At 33.2% G+C, this 15,990-nt stretch overlaps 1 protein-coding gene across 1 annotated transcript; it reads left to right on the forward strand.

Annotated features, from left to right (window-relative positions):
- Nucleotides 1–4,857: 4,857 nt before the first annotated feature.
- LOC141711674 (beta-galactosidase 10-like) lies at nt 4,858–15,769 on the forward strand. Its single transcript, XM_074514283.1, has 19 exons — nt 4,858–5,232; nt 5,634–5,729; nt 5,840–5,952; nt 6,078–6,144; nt 6,280–6,372; nt 6,620–6,763; nt 7,702–7,790; nt 8,312–8,417; nt 8,501–8,588; nt 8,731–8,849; nt 10,015–10,179; nt 10,392–10,600; nt 11,367–11,476; nt 11,616–11,725; nt 12,321–12,428; nt 13,678–13,788; nt 13,869–14,080; nt 14,565–14,901; nt 15,485–15,769. Exons 1-19 carry the CDS (start codon nt 5,068–5,070, stop codon nt 15,593–15,595), a joined length of 2,553 nt encoding a protein of 850 aa, XP_074370384.1. The 5' UTR covers nt 4,858–5,067; the 3' UTR covers nt 15,596–15,769.
- The last annotated feature ends 221 nt before the right edge of the window (nt 15,770–15,990 follow it).

A 15,990-nucleotide genomic window follows, 5' to 3' on the forward strand; every position in this document is an offset into this window, starting at 1 on the left:
CAATGGGGAACTTGAGGAGGAAATGTATATGACACAGCCGGAAGGGTTTCTTTCCAAGGTAAATGAACACCTAGTGTGTAAGCTGCTGCGAACTATATATGGTTTAAAGCAAGCTTCTCGTAGATGGAACATCCGTTTTGATGAGACAGTCAAAGAGTTTGGTTTTATGAAAAACGAAGATGAACAATGTGTCTACAAAAGGGTAAGTGGGAGCGCGGTAACATTTCTTGTATTGTATTGAAATAGAGTTGACACACATATCAACATAGCAGACCCACTCACAAAGCTACTTTATGAAAGTCACTTTGATCGTCATAAAGACTAGATGGGTATTATATACTAGAGTGATTGGCTTTAGTACAAGTGGGAGATTGAAAGGAATATGTCCCAAGTCCAATCATGTATTAGGATTTAGGAATAACTTTTATGTAATCTGTTTTGATTTCATTGAAATTAATAAAAGACTCGTTTTATTTTTATTACGGGCTCTATCTATTTAAGTGTTTAAATAAGATATACCATAGTTTAGAGTAAAGCTTTTATGGATTATGATGAGATCATAATAGTGAGACCTAAAAGATGATAACTCTAAACTTAAATAGGTCATAGGATTACTAACTGGTAATTAATAATCTGCAAAGATCGGTACATACTATGCTTACTTCATTATGAAGGATGTCTGTTCTCATAGACATTCGTGTGGTGACACTATAGCTAGTATGTAGGTGCTTATTATAGAATAAGTTCACTGAATATGACTCGCACAGCTGAACAACTGATGGAGTTCACTCACGTGTCAGCAGTTGTTCACATAGTGATAGTTGTACAAGTATCCTTAGACTTGAGGTCATCATAGTCATCTTGTGTACACTGAACTATGCTTTGGTTTAGTTCTTAGTCTCCAGGGACAATTATTAGGGCTCTACTGGGTATAGGAATTTGTACACGAAGATAGTGTATGATCAATAAAGGATCTACCCCTTTCAGTGAAGGAAGCGAATGTTCAAGACTGATCCACTTATGCTAGTTCAGGAATCTCTGGCCAGAGTGAATGAAATTAGAAAGGAGTTTCTAATTTGCATAGAACTAAGCATAGTAAATGGTAAGCAAGTGATTAAATTAGATAGGTTTGACACGAGATCCATGCCTTGTATTTAATCGGGACATTGTAGGGTAGAAGGAGTTTATTGTACGGTAACTATTCACTGAATAGGTTCTTGGTATTCTAAGCAGTGAATTCGTATTATCCGGATAGTCGCGATATGCTGAGAAGTATCCCTCACGATGTAGAATAAATATGATTAATTAATTAATCATATTTAATAAATTAGAGAATTTATATAAATAATGATAAAATAGTTTTATTATTATTTATTTCTACTTCCGGCTTAATATTGAACCTACAGGGTCACACCATAAAAAGAGAATGATTTAATGGTGGAGGAATTAATTAATAATGACTAATAATTATTTATTTATGAAATAAATAAATAATTGGTAAATTTAATTAAATGAGATTTAATTGATTATAAATTAATTAAGAAAAGTTCTTAATATTATTAATTAAAGGATTTAATTTTTGGAAATTAAATCAAGAGAGAGAATTATTTCTAAAGTGTTTAGAAAAAGGATTAATAATTAAAAGGTGTTTTAATTATTAATGAGAATAATAAATGGGATAATAATAATAATAATTATGGGAAAATTTCAGCTGAAAATTTTGCCTATAAATATACTATTATAAACCCTATTTTTATTCTAACCCCAAAATTTTATAAAACCTAATTCTCTCCACCTCCTTCTCCTCCTTAACGTCGTTTTCTTGGTGGATACCGGTGGAGTGCTTCACGTTTGAGGAGCAGCTGCTAAGGATCTCCGATCGTTGCTTTTGAATCGCATATTAAAGGTTAGTAATCGATCCCTATGTTTTTACCACGATTTATATGCTTTTATTTGGATTTTGTATGTGTAAAAGTATTTTACCATGCCTCCGCTGCGATTAAAATCCAACAAACCCGACACACACTATGCTCTTATTAAATATAGTTGCATAATTTTTTTTATTTTTTTTACTTCTAAAATAAAAATATAATATTCAAAATAAAACCAAACCAAACCAAATATACCCAATAAATACCGCATATCGCAGGGTCCGGGGAGGGTAAGATGTACGCAGTTTTTCCCTCATTCAAAATGAAGATGTTGATTCTCAAAATACCCCCGACTTGTGTGTATGTGAAAAAATATTAAAATGTTAGCAATTACATATACACAAAACTTTGATAGTATAAAGTAAATATAGGTTGAAACAAACCTTAGCCCATGGTTTTATTCACGTAGGACTTACCGGATTCAAATGCGCTTTTCTTTTGAACACGAAATTAGAGAATATAGTACCTTTAATAATTGCACTGACGATTGGAAGCCGCTACATACCATGAATATAAAACCCCGCTAATAACTGCCAGAACCGTCTTCTTATATGCAACTCCAGCCCTCAATAAAATGTTGATCCATCTGCAATTGTTGATCCCTCTGCTGAAAAGGCTGGTGGCCACAAATGTTGGGCGTCGACCATGCTTTCTTATTTTTATGAATACTTTTCACAATAACCCGCCACGCTCTTTCAACGGTAGGATCTAAAGATTCAATCTGCATCCTTAAAGCAGATACATGTATGCCTACCCCACACGTCCATTCGTAGGAACCATCCATAAAATTGAAATCCTCCTGTTGTTCCCATATGTTACAGAAAATTGTTTATGTAGTCTCAAACTGCCGTGCGCCTAAATCTATCCATTGTTATCGATAACCCTTTTCTTGAATCCAAACCAAAACCAACTTTAGACAAAATTAATAGGATGTGTTGAGAAAAAAACCAATAGGAACAGACTGCTCTCTAAAACCGCCGCTGTTCACTCTGTCCCGCATGCCACCATTCGGTATCAACCTATATTTACTTCTAAAATAAAAATATAATATTAAAAAAAATCAAATCAAATATATCCAGTAAATCCCGTATATCGTAGGGTCTGGGGAGGGTAAGATGTACGCAGTTTTCCCCTCATTCAAAGAATTAAGAGGCTATTTTCCAAAAAACCCCGACATTTAATTTTTTTTAAAAAATAAAAATAAAAAAATGAATTACAAAACTATAATTCATAATTACCTTAAAATATGTTTTATGCATGTGAAAAAAATGTAAAAAGTGAGGGGACAGATTCACAGAAATTTATCAAATAGTATACACCTTGGACATCGGCAGCTGAAATGGAGTCTCTCGGAATTTTATGTTACAAAAGCGAACACTTAATAAGAAAGTGAATTAATATTTAACAGATGATGCGATTCGAAAAAGCCTAAATTGACGCTTGAGTGTCTCTTTAGCAACCAGAAGGAAAGCAGGGTAACTTTGTATTCCCTCTGTCCCAGCCAATTTTTTATATTTGATTTGGGTACGGATGTTAAGAAATATGTATAAAGTAGTGAAAAAGAGAAAGAAAAGTGGATGAAGTGGTGAGACCTATTAATTTTTAATGTATAAAAGAGAGATAATAGAGTAAAAGTAGTGGGAAAGCAGTGGGATCCATTGACTATTTTCTGTAAGTTTTGAAATGTAAGGAATTTAATTAGACATTCAAAAAAGAAAATGTAAAGAAATGATTTGACATACCGTCATTCATGAATTTATGGATACATCCATCTCAATATTAGTAAGTACAATTTATATTGTCATTAATCGAAGTACCTAAGGTCAGATAGCTAGAATAATTGTAAATTGTAATAGGAGGAGGATCACGGTCATTTTCGAAAAGTTTCCGAAATGACGACAAACCATAATTTCACAATAGTAATTATAAAGTACAGTGTTATACATATTTTAATGTTCAAACATTATAAAAAAGAGTTTGAAATTTGTAAAATTTAAAAACAAAATAACATACGTAATAATATTTTGAGATAAATGCACTTTGCACCCTCAAACAAAATTGAAAAAATAATTTTGTACCAGAACTTTCGGAAATACAACTTGCACCCCTCAATTTCAACTTACTAATTCAGTATGCACCATTTTGCAGATTATAATTAAAATAATAAGGGGTAAAAAGAGAACTTTATTTTAAAATGTAAATAAATTTTAGTTGGAATTTCAAAAATAAGTTAAAATATTTATAAAAATGATTTCTTGTATATTAAATATTAATATTGATCAGAATATTTTCATTAAATGCACTTTAAAATCATAACGACGTCAAAGACTTTAAAATAAAATAATTACATTAAATTAAATATATATAATATATATATAAAAAAAATTGTTTTGAATTTAATTTTGGTAGAATTATATAATTTTTGACATTAATAATATTACTAAAATTCAAAACTCAACTATATAATATTATTCAAAAAATTTAAGGATATTATTTTATAGCTATAATAATAAATTCAATTTTTAATATAATCTGAAAAATAAAAAAATTAGTTTAGTTAATATTTTATTGAAATTCTCATCCCACCCCTTACTTTTTTAATAATAACCGTCGAAGGGTGCTTTCTGAATTGGCAGGTTGAGGGGTGTAAACTGAGTTTCCAATACTATTGATACACATTTATTTTCAAAACAAAATAAGAGGGTGCAAATTGCAATTTTCTCTAATTTTTTTTATACAAGTCAAATTTAAACGAAGCAAAAAAGATCGTCGGGTTGATATCCCGTAACATTTTGACGGTGACCCAGACTCAGGAGTGAGCTGGCTCACGTTCACGGTTCCAAGTAGAAAGAAAGGCCATGCCTAACTTAACAACCTCATTTAATTTATGTCGTTTAAACAACATCTCTTGTTTATCCCATCTCTATTTTCATGTTCCCCTGTCCTTTCTCTCTCCCCAATTTCTCTCTATTTCTCTCTTCTCTCATCACACATAGATACTCTCTCTCTCTCTCTCTCTCTCTCTCTCGTCTCATCACACATAGATACTCTCTCTCCCCCTTTAACTAGACCAACCAGCTTTCAGCTCTCTCCACACACATGTTAGCACAAGCCTGAGCTTGCTTGATTAAAGGCAATGAGGAAGACGCAGGAGCTACTCTCGTCTCTCATTTTCATCTTCTTCACATTGTACTTAGCAGCTGCCAATAATGTCACTTACGACCATCGCTCTCTCATTATTAACGGCCAGAGGAAGCTTCTCATCTCTGCTGCCATTCATTATCCTCGTAGCGTCCCTGCGGTAATTTTTACTACCCCCACCACATTTTACAATTATTTTTTGTTTATACATAGATTTTGTGTAACAAAATGTACCTGCGTTATTTTGTTTACGAAATGAATATTTCATGATAACCGTTAAGTTACTAGCTCTCCTAAAACCGCTAAGTCCTTACGATAACGAGTTAGCAGTATCATATTTTATATTTTAACAATCCCTCCTCACTCGTTAAATCTCGAAATTTAACGTACCTAATTAAAACCTACTTATCATGATTATATATTATATCTTAAATACTAAAATCGTATATGTAATATTTTCGAATAAATGATGCAATGGTCATGCATTACTGCTACACATTGTATGTTTTTTGTTAGTAATTTCTGAGTGGTTGTGCATATGTATTTGTCAATTGTAAATAGATGTGGCCAGGATTGGTGCAAACAGCAAAGGAAGGAGGTGTGGATGTTATCGAGACCTATGTGTTCTGGAACGGTCACGAAACTGCTCCTGGACAAGTTAGTCACATTTACTTGTTCAGTTAATGTGTTTAGCTACAAATTTATTATTGATTTGATATTTGTTTAGGTGAAAATTAATTTATATTCATGCATTTGTTTCGATGTAGTTCTATTTTGGTGGAAGGTATGATTTGGTCAAATTTGTGAAGATTGTGCAACAGGCCAATATGTACTTAATTCTTCGAATTGGACCATTTGTTGCTGCTGAATGGAACTTTGGGTATGTCAATGGACATTACGGTTGTCTTATGAGTATATATATATATTGTGCTAGAAATTCTGCAATTAGATTTGTTTTGAAGCTGTTGAACAGTTGGAATTTTACAAGGTTGCTGTGTATTGCAGAGGTGTACCTGTTTGGTTGCATTATGTTAATGGCACTGTTTTCCGGACTGATAATGTGCCTTTTAAGGTAAGAATTCTAATTTAATTGATAAAAGTTGGGGACCTCATACGGATTTTCTAACCTAGAAGTATATTATCAACTCGGTACGGTACATGTTCATTAAGGCTGAAATTTGTCCTTATTATTGGCTTGGAATTTCAGCATTACATGCAAACATTTATGGAATATATAGTAAATATGATGAAGAAGGAGAAGTTTTTTGCATCGCAAGGAGGCCCCATCATCTTAAGTCAGGCAAGAGAAGCTCTTACATACCCTCAATTAAGTACAATTATATTATTACATTATATAAATCATTTGATTATATTTCTCATGTACCATTGAAGTTATATCTATTGGAAATAACTATTGTTAAATATAAGAATTCTGAGTTCTATTATAAACTTAAATATATAAAACTCAAATTTTCAAGTTACTTAAAAACTAAACTGTTCTTACAGTTAATATTAATGCACAAAACATTTATAACTTCTCTATGCAGGTGGAGAATGAGTATGGCTTTTATGAAGGAGCATATGGAGATGCTGGAAAAGCGTATGCTTCTTGGGCAGCCAATATGGCTGTGTCTCAAAATACAGGGGTCCCTTGGATAATGTGCCAGCAATGGGACACTCCAGAGACTGTGGTGAGTGACTCATGTCGTCATTTCATTTACCCTGCATCTCTGTGTCCCGACATGTAATAATTGTTCATCTGTATTCTGTCTCTGGAATTGCGAGATAAAGGAAGATAACACGGTACTTATATAGTTATGTGCCCTAAGTGATTTGGGAAAAAGTTGCATGTTGCAAAAACCTTTTTAAATTTGGTCATCAGATACTAGGTGTTGCTTTAAATAAGTGTTCCAGAACTACAATGTTTATTGCTCTCCGTGTTCATCTGAATGAAATAATGGAATAGTGTTCTTATTTAATGGTTAGGATTTTTTTTTCAAGAAATCAAAGGAGATACCAGAGAATAAAAATACAGAATCTAAAGATTTTTACTTTAATAAGATTATCATTCTACTCTACAATTTACTCATTTTTTTATAAAAATATTTAAGTAAATGCTTCTATATAGTAGTCGTCGTCAAACAAAAACCATATCCCAAAATAACTTAAGCTACCAATGCAGTTAAGCCACCTACCGGTCTCGGCAGACTTGTGCTAAATTTTGTGGTCCTTCCTCTAATCCTCTTTGTACGGAAAACCAAGTCTTGATATGTGCCAGCTTAGAAACTTAAGCAGAATTATAAGGAGTTGGAAGGTCACTTAATAGATCTTATACATTAACAATTAGTTTGATTCTGAAAAAAGTTTGAAAAATGTGGGCTGCTTATAATTTAGAGAAAATTGAAGTACACACAAGCATCTATCTTTTGTGTTCAAATCAAGCCAGATGATTGACATTCTTTTACTAGATCTAACATATATTTACTTGAGATATTAGGATGGAAATGTTCACAAATCACAATTACGTAATCTCAGTGATTTTCTCTGGTTTCTTTGATTTCGGGCAGTAATATATTATGCATAAATCTTTAGTTCACTCAGTTCACATGCTGACACTTTTATCCCACAGATAAATACTTGCAATTCATTTTACTGTGACGATTTCAAACCGAGCTACCCAAATATGCCAAAAATATGGACAGAGAACTGGCCAGGATGGTAAATGTTAGACCTTTTGAATATATGTCAATATTTCCATATTTATTATAATGTGCTTAAGATGACTTTGATTAAAGCATTCGATCTCTTATTCTCTGTCGTTGTATATATGCTGTGGTTGGGTATAATAGATGAAAGAAAGCTAAAAGAACTAACTAGAAAGAAGAAGACATATAATTACCACCTGATTCACCCAACACTATAATGTGCTAGTGTTATATTGTATGTCTGTGCCTCTGTAGTTTTTAGAATATAAAAGCTGAATAGAGGTATGTGCCCGTCGACAGAGAACCACACAACACAATAAAATTTACTTATATTGCTGAAATTCTGAAAAAGAAAAGTAATATGCCTCAGTCTTGCTTGTCACAAACTGCAATGTACCTTTCTTTTAGGCCTCAGGACTAATTTGGAATAATGTCTATAACCTCTAACACAATAACTTTGTCCCCCCGTTAACATCTATCAAATACAATAGCATAATGTGACAAATAATTGAGACTAGATATTTATCTTTTCAGGTTCAAAACTTTTGGAAGTAGAGATCCACATAGGCCCCCTGAAGATGTTGCTTACTCTGTAGCACGTTTTTTCCAGAAAGGGGGAAGTTTGCATAATTATTACATGGTAAATGTATTTATGTTAATTTTTATACATTGTTGTTACTACTTTCTAATCACCTTTGATTATTTAATTGGTCTTGTATTCAGTATCATGGTGGGACAAACTTTGGGCGCACTTCTGGTGGGCCATTCATCACTACAAGTTATGATTATGATGCTCCTATCGATGAGTATGGTTAGTTTCAAAACAGTGTAAATAGTGAATATAACTATTCATTCATGTCTCATGTTTTCCTTGAATAATTTTCTGCTGTACCACTACCAGGTTATTACTAAAAAAAATAAGCGGTTCTATGTAATACTTTATTGACATCCAGGTTTGCCGAGGCTTCCAAAATGGGGTCACCTGAAGGAACTTCATAAAGCTATCAAGTTGTGTGAGAATGCAGTGCTGAACAATGTACCAACTACGCTTTCACTTGGCCCTTTGCAAGAGGTAGAAATTCTTTTCTTTTAACACATTCACAGAATATTTTATTTCTTATCTGCTGCATTTAGAAAAGAATTTCTTCTGTTTATAATTTGACCCTTACTATCACATAGGTAAGGCGTATCAGATAATTCCAAATCTTCATTTACGCACAGCCTAGAAAATAATTATCATTCATACTTGTGATAATGTGTTTAATCAGCGAGTTGTTAACCACTAGGGTTAGTCAGCAAACTGTGTCGAGTGCCTCTCATAGATACAGAGTAATCACTGAGTGATCATTCCTGTCTGGGAAAGCTAGAAGGGGAAATTAGATATTTACTAAGTATTCAACACGGAGTTGTATATTTTACTTATCTAGTTCATTCTTGTTACTCCTCTATACCTCTTCAAATTCTTTTGTTTTTATACAGTTTTTAAATATAATAAAAATTCTAGCCGTGGTGGTGAGGATACAAAATCTTTGTTTCCATGCTACAAAACTTAAATTCATGAGACCAAATTTCGGCTGTCCACCTTTATTATGCGTAAAGCTTTCTTGTTCACAATTTTAAATTTATGATGTCACTCACCAACTAATTTATGTAATTATTTTGTATCAGAATAAGCTCTGCCAACCCTTGGGATAATTAAAAACTATTTACTAGTCTATGACACTTGATTGAATATGCAACATGAAGTGGACCTTAGAAGAGGTTTTAGTCTGACTCTGTCAAAAAGAAACATTTGTACAATAGGCATGTCTTGATCTCAGAATAGGACTGTTCTTAAGTTTTTAGAGCTCAGGTGGGACATACATAACCACATGTAAAAAAAAATATGCAAAAAAAAAATTCTCTAGAAGTAAAAATAATATGAAGATTATGATAACACGTTTAGGTTTGAACTGGTAATTTGCATATATTACCCTATATATACATGTGTATAGCTGTTCCACACGCGAAACCTTTTTGATGTTTATCCTGCGGATTAACTGATTTGCTGACATAACGATTGCTTTAGAATATCTTGACATGTTTCTCAATTCGAACAATTGCAAAACCTTTCCTTTTGGCATTTAGGGGATGATACTTCATTCTAACATGTATAGGAAGCAGTTCTGGCATTTCAATTTTTGTGTTATCGCTCGTCACTTCATATGGTATCTTCTACTAAAACCCATCTATTGTAGGTTGATATCTATGGAGATGGTCTAGCGAACTGTGCCGCATTTATTGCTAACATGGATGATAAAAATGACAAGATAGTAATCTTTCACAATCAGTCATTCCACCTGCCAGCATGGTCCGTTAGCATTCTGCCGGATTGCAAAAATGTAGTATTCAACACCGCAAAGGTATTACCCAGTGTTTATTATGCATTCGTCACAATGAGTTAAAGCCCATCAAAGTGGTAGGTTATAACTGTAAATTTGACTACATTTCTGTTAAGATATAATATGAGATCCTGATAAGCCTCCTCCCTTACGGTTTTAGGAGAAGTGGTAAATTAATTTTGTATCAGAGCTCATTGTCCCCCTCCTCCTAACACATTATCTACTTTGAACAGGTTGGTTCACAATCTTCTGTAGTTGAAATGGTAACAGCAGAACTAAAGTCATCTGGCACATCACTCGCAAAAGACGTGAAAGTTTCTAAATGGGAAGTGTATGTGGAAAAACCTGGCGTATGGGGTAATGCTGATTTCACTCATAAAGGCTTCGTAGATCACATCAATACAACTAAAGATACTACAGACTACCTTTGGTATACAATCAGGTTGGTACATTGTTACTTTGCAATAACATATACAACAGACATTTTAAACACATAGTTTTCTACCAAAAACACTATTATATAACTATGCGGGTGCATATTGTTTTTCCTGTCTGGATAACAAATTAATGTAGTCATATATTGCATGCGCAACACTAAAATTTATGATTGAGTTCAAATGTACACTTGATTGCATAGAAGAACTAGCTTAACTTTAGGGTAACACAGCTAACTGATCTCTATATGCATTTAATAAGCAGTTTGTGGAAGTGCTTATAGAGAAATTCCAGAGGTAAACTGCCTTGATACCCAAAGCAGTCAACATTTATAATATGTCCTTCAGTATATTTCGCTATTAATGCAACTTCACCAACTTGTGCATAATTCCCTCCTCTGAATCTATGCATGCATATAAAAGCAAAGACCAACTTTAACCTATCTACTCTTCGGAAAACAGTAAAGCCCTAGACAATAGGAAAATAATAGAAGCAACTAGTTATTTGTGTGTTTCAGCAACATATTTTATACACATTGTTCCCCTAGTGATCATGATATTATTAAAGTGTGTCATGTTTCTTAACTAGTTGATGTTTAAGATTAATAGGTTCAATCTATCAAGGGATGTCTGTTCTAGTCTCCTGGATATTAGTTTTTGGCTTAAGCGTCAGGAAGTTTGATTCTCGTGAACACAAAAAAAGTATGAATTTATTAAAGGTGTCATAGCAGTACAATCTAAATTTATTTTCTTTGTGCCCTTCTCAAATGACAGTTTACATGTTGACGAAAATGAAAAATTCTTAAAGAATGGAAGCACAGCAAGACTTCTAATTGAATCAAAGGGTCATGCGCTCCATGCCTTTGTGAATGAAGTACTTCATGGTTGTGATTTTATTCCTTTCCTGGCTTTGCTGTTTAAATTTGTCAATACTAAAAAAAATGTGATTACTATTTATGCAAATGTTTTCATTAGTTGGTCTTGTCCAAAGTTTCTTAATATGGTCTGCATTCTGATTTTCAGGTAGTGCATCAGGTAATGGTACTGTATCACCATTTAAGGCTCAGATTCCTATTTCTCTCATGCCAGGAAAGAATGAAATTGCACTCTTATGTATGACAGTTGGCCTAAGTGTAGGTTACTTCACTATATTGCTATCTTCTTTTTTTGGTCATGTTTGCTGAAACTTTCAGTAATTTTGCCAAGCAATCTTTTGATTCTGTGACACAAGTAGACAATTCCAAACATGAAATTTAGGGAGGGAAAAGAAGTTGTAGTGAGTTGAGGTTGTGGTGAGTTGCATATGAATTCTAAATGGTGTGCTTTCAAGCTTTATAAAAATATCTATAATGTGTGTAAAACAAACAAATTTATATATATAGTGAAAGCTTGGGACTATGAACACACTAACTCCAGGATATATCAGTATATATATATATATAGTTAGTGCAAATTTTAAAAGTTTTATGGGAAATCATCCCGTAATAACTCACTGGAGAAGTTAGGGTGAACATAAAGAAACGTTGTCGATATGTTACGAAGGAGGCCACCTCTCTATTATAGGAAGTGAACTCCTAGTATGAAAGTATAAAATGCAGGCATACACCACTGCAGTCTGCATATGGATAATTATGCTCGCACCTGGTCTTTGATATAACTAAGTTTTTTTAGAAGTTCAAGTTTTTGTACTATGCCACCTACTCATTGAAACTAGTTTGCTGATTTTAGAACGCAGGAGCCTTCTATGAATGGGTGGGAGCTGGTTTAACCAGCGTGAAGATTGAGGGTCTTAACAAAGGAATGCTTGACCTATCAAATGATGTATGGACCTATAAGGTAAATTATCTCTTTGAAGTTATCTATGTTGAAGTACATATAAAGTTTATCGCAAATGCCTCTGTTTGCAGTACATATTTCTAGCAGTACATGCTGCACAGACCAGACATGCATGATAAGGAGCTTCTGTCATGTACATTAGTTAAACGTTAGTATTTAAATTAGATACTTTTGGCCACAGATTGATGAAGGTTATGTATTTGGAAATTGTTGTATTAGCACTATTTAAGTCTGCTATCTTACTCAGAGTAAATATTTATCATAATTATTTAATAAACTTATATATTGCCTCTAGTAATGAACTTATATAGTTACATTATTATTTGGAGATTGATGGTTTCTATTGAACTCCATCTATTCCTAAACCTTATCCTTAAAGGATTTTGTTATTATTTTTAAAAATAATCTTTATATGGTCTTAGAAGATTGAAAAGTTGGATTAATGGATCATTCTATTGAAATGATAGCAGAGTGCATATCTAGATTTCTAAATCATGATTTGTCTTTGTGTTTGATTATAGGTGATTACAATATTTGTGTATAAAACAGACCAATTAAATATTTATAGGATATGCTTAGGAAAAAAGAGAGGAAGGAGTTAAAAGAAATGTAGGTTATCTGACATCGTGACCTAACAAAATGCAATCCTCAATTAATTCCTACCAACAAGGCACCTGTGTGGATAGGCGCCAAGGGTACAACAAATAATCATCTACAAAATGTTGAGCAATACTTTTATCTTTATAGGATTATTATGTATACAAAATAATTCCATAATAAATGTTTATTGTTCATAGCTTAACAAAATAACAAAACCTCCTTGTTCTTAAAAGCTTTAAATTCTTATGCTTTTAGGTGTAGTTTTAAATTCTAACCGTGTGAGACTAATACCAATTGACTAACATCAGCCGAGCTAGTACCAGCCCTTGTGTTCTTTCTAAAAAATATAATGTTGTATTGAACTTGCACTGCCTTTCCAGTTACTAAGATACCTATGTAGAAGTGCACAGATATATTGCTATAAACAGTGTGTATGCAATAATTGCAATTGAAAGAAAAGATTGTAACGTAGAAGCGAACAAAACATATGTGATATGCTTTCCACCCAGAAATTTTCTTTTGTTCATACTCAAATTAATTTTCATTGTTATATATACCTTAAAGGGTAACACCAGCGAGAGAGTTCAGATCAATTTTTGTTTTATCTATAATGTTGAATTTGAATGTCTGACTTGTTGATCTAACTTAGATTGGGGTACAAGGAGAACATCTGGGTTTATACAAGGCAGATGGATTGAATCATGTGAACTGGAAATCAACTCCAGTAGCACCTAAGGACCAGCCCCTGACTTGGTACAAGGTAGTGTTTGGAGATCACATGCAAGTACAAGATCGTAATGATTTTTTTACTGAAAAATTAGTTACTTGAATTTTTTGCAGGCAGTTTTGGATCCTCCACCTGGAAATGAACCTGTAGGACTTGACATGGTTCATATGGGAAAAGGATTAGCTTGGCTAAATGGGGAAGAAATCGGGAGATATTGGCCTAGAAAAAGCTCTAAAAAGGAAGAATGTGTTCATAAGTGTGATTATAGAGGCAAATTTAGCCCCAACAAGTGTAGCACTGGATGTGGGGAACCAACACAAAGATGGTAAGCAGTCTTTTATCTTCCAAATTTGAGTGTGTGTGTATTGTATTTTTGGGCAATAAGCCAACAACTAACTGATAATTCTGTATGACAACATAGATGTTCTTGAGTCCTGCTTCAAGGATGTACGCATTGGCAAATATAGCATCATACACCTAATGATAAGTTAAAAGTTTATCCCCTTCAGGTTGTCCTTTCTTAAAAACTTCACAAGGATTTGCCCTCTCTTGGACTTGGTTGAAGTCAAGTTCTCAAGTACCTTATGATATCATCCAAAGAAAGCATTAATATTCATTTGCGAATATATTTAGTTAAAGATTATCAATGATTACACTCGGTTGGCTTTCTTAAAAATTTATACTATCCATTATATTTTTTGGTTGATTTGTCCGCATCAATCTAAAAAATTATTGCCTAGTAATAAAGAGAAAGGTGACATTAGTAAAGGATTTTACTGAGGATCAATTTATTTTTTCGTGTGAACCAGGTACCATGTTCCACGGTCTTGGTTCAAACCATCAGGAAACGTTCTTGTAATTTTTGAAGAAAAGGGTGGAGATCCTTCCCAAATAAGATTTGCAACACGAATATTCTCAAGCATTTGTTCCCACTTGTCGGAAAATCACCCTACTTTCGGAATTGAATCTACATCAAAAGATGAAGATGCAAATTATAGAACTAAATCTACTGTACAGTTAAAATGTCCCCCAAGTACTCGCATTTCCAGGCTTAAATTTGCCAGCTTTGGAACTCCTACTGGCACCTGTGGATCCTTCACCATGGGTGATTGTCATGATCCCAATACAACTTCTTCGGTCGAACAGGTATGAAATGATCTGAAGTTTTTACAATAAGTTCTGTGTTTTTAATGTCTCATATAAGTTTTTGTCCTTTAGCCTATAGAAGGTTTTACTTTCATATCTATCTTAATTTCAGCAGTTGATTAACACTTTAGTGTATCTAGGGGCCATTTTTTCAGACTATTTTAAGCAGTTTAATGAGGATCTTAATGTTATTCTCATGTGTTAGGTGTTTAGTTGAGGGGTTTACTTGGCTAGAATGAAAAACTTGTGTCAATTAATTAGGCAACTCATTACCCTCATACCCCAAGAAAACCAAATCATTCTCATTCCTCTTACCCCATTCTCATACCCTTCATTCTTTTTCCCATGTCCATTCACATGTACTAAACAAACATCTCCCCAAACAAATCCTTGTTAAAGCTTTTGATCTTCAATTCTGCGCGAGTTCACTAAAACTGTTTATCTGCAGAAATTCAGTAACAAAAAAATTTAAGACTAATATAGCATCAGGAACCTTTTTATTTTTCCAAGAATTGCCACATAACATTGATTTTTCGAGGAAATAAACTAATATATGATAAAATGATTATAAATTGAACTGCAGGTCTGCTTGAACAAATTTAGGTGCAGCATTGAACTTTCAGAGAAGAACTTTAACAAGGATTTGTGTCCCGGTGTAGCAAAATCACTTGCTGTTGAAGCAGTGTGTAGCTGAAATTAATCGTGGCCGCACGCCAAATATTTCATCTTTAATTCAGCGAAAAAAATCACTAGCAAGTTCAATATATACAGAAGGAAATTAAGTTGCATTTCATCTCAAGGGGCAATGTATTCTGAGAATGAGATCATTGTTTTTTGACATACTGGATATTAAAGTAATATTTATGTACTCCCTCGGCTTCCTCTGGCTTTTTAATACTCCATAGGACGTTCCAGAAAGTTTACTTTCTAAAACAGAGGTTCTTTACGTATGTACAAACGCAAACCTTAAATACGGTTCTAATTAAAAGGAGTAGTTTAATTTATATAAGTCTAATTAGATTTATAATAAAAAAATCCAACCTAAAAGTGTCTAATTTTTTTTTTAATAAAGAACCTAGATACGTTTTG

This window comes from Apium graveolens, chromosome 3 (genome assembly GCF_009905375.1).
Source record: "Apium graveolens cultivar Ventura chromosome 3, ASM990537v1, whole genome shotgun sequence".
Taxonomy (NCBI): domain Eukaryota; kingdom Viridiplantae; phylum Streptophyta; class Magnoliopsida; order Apiales; family Apiaceae; genus Apium; species Apium graveolens.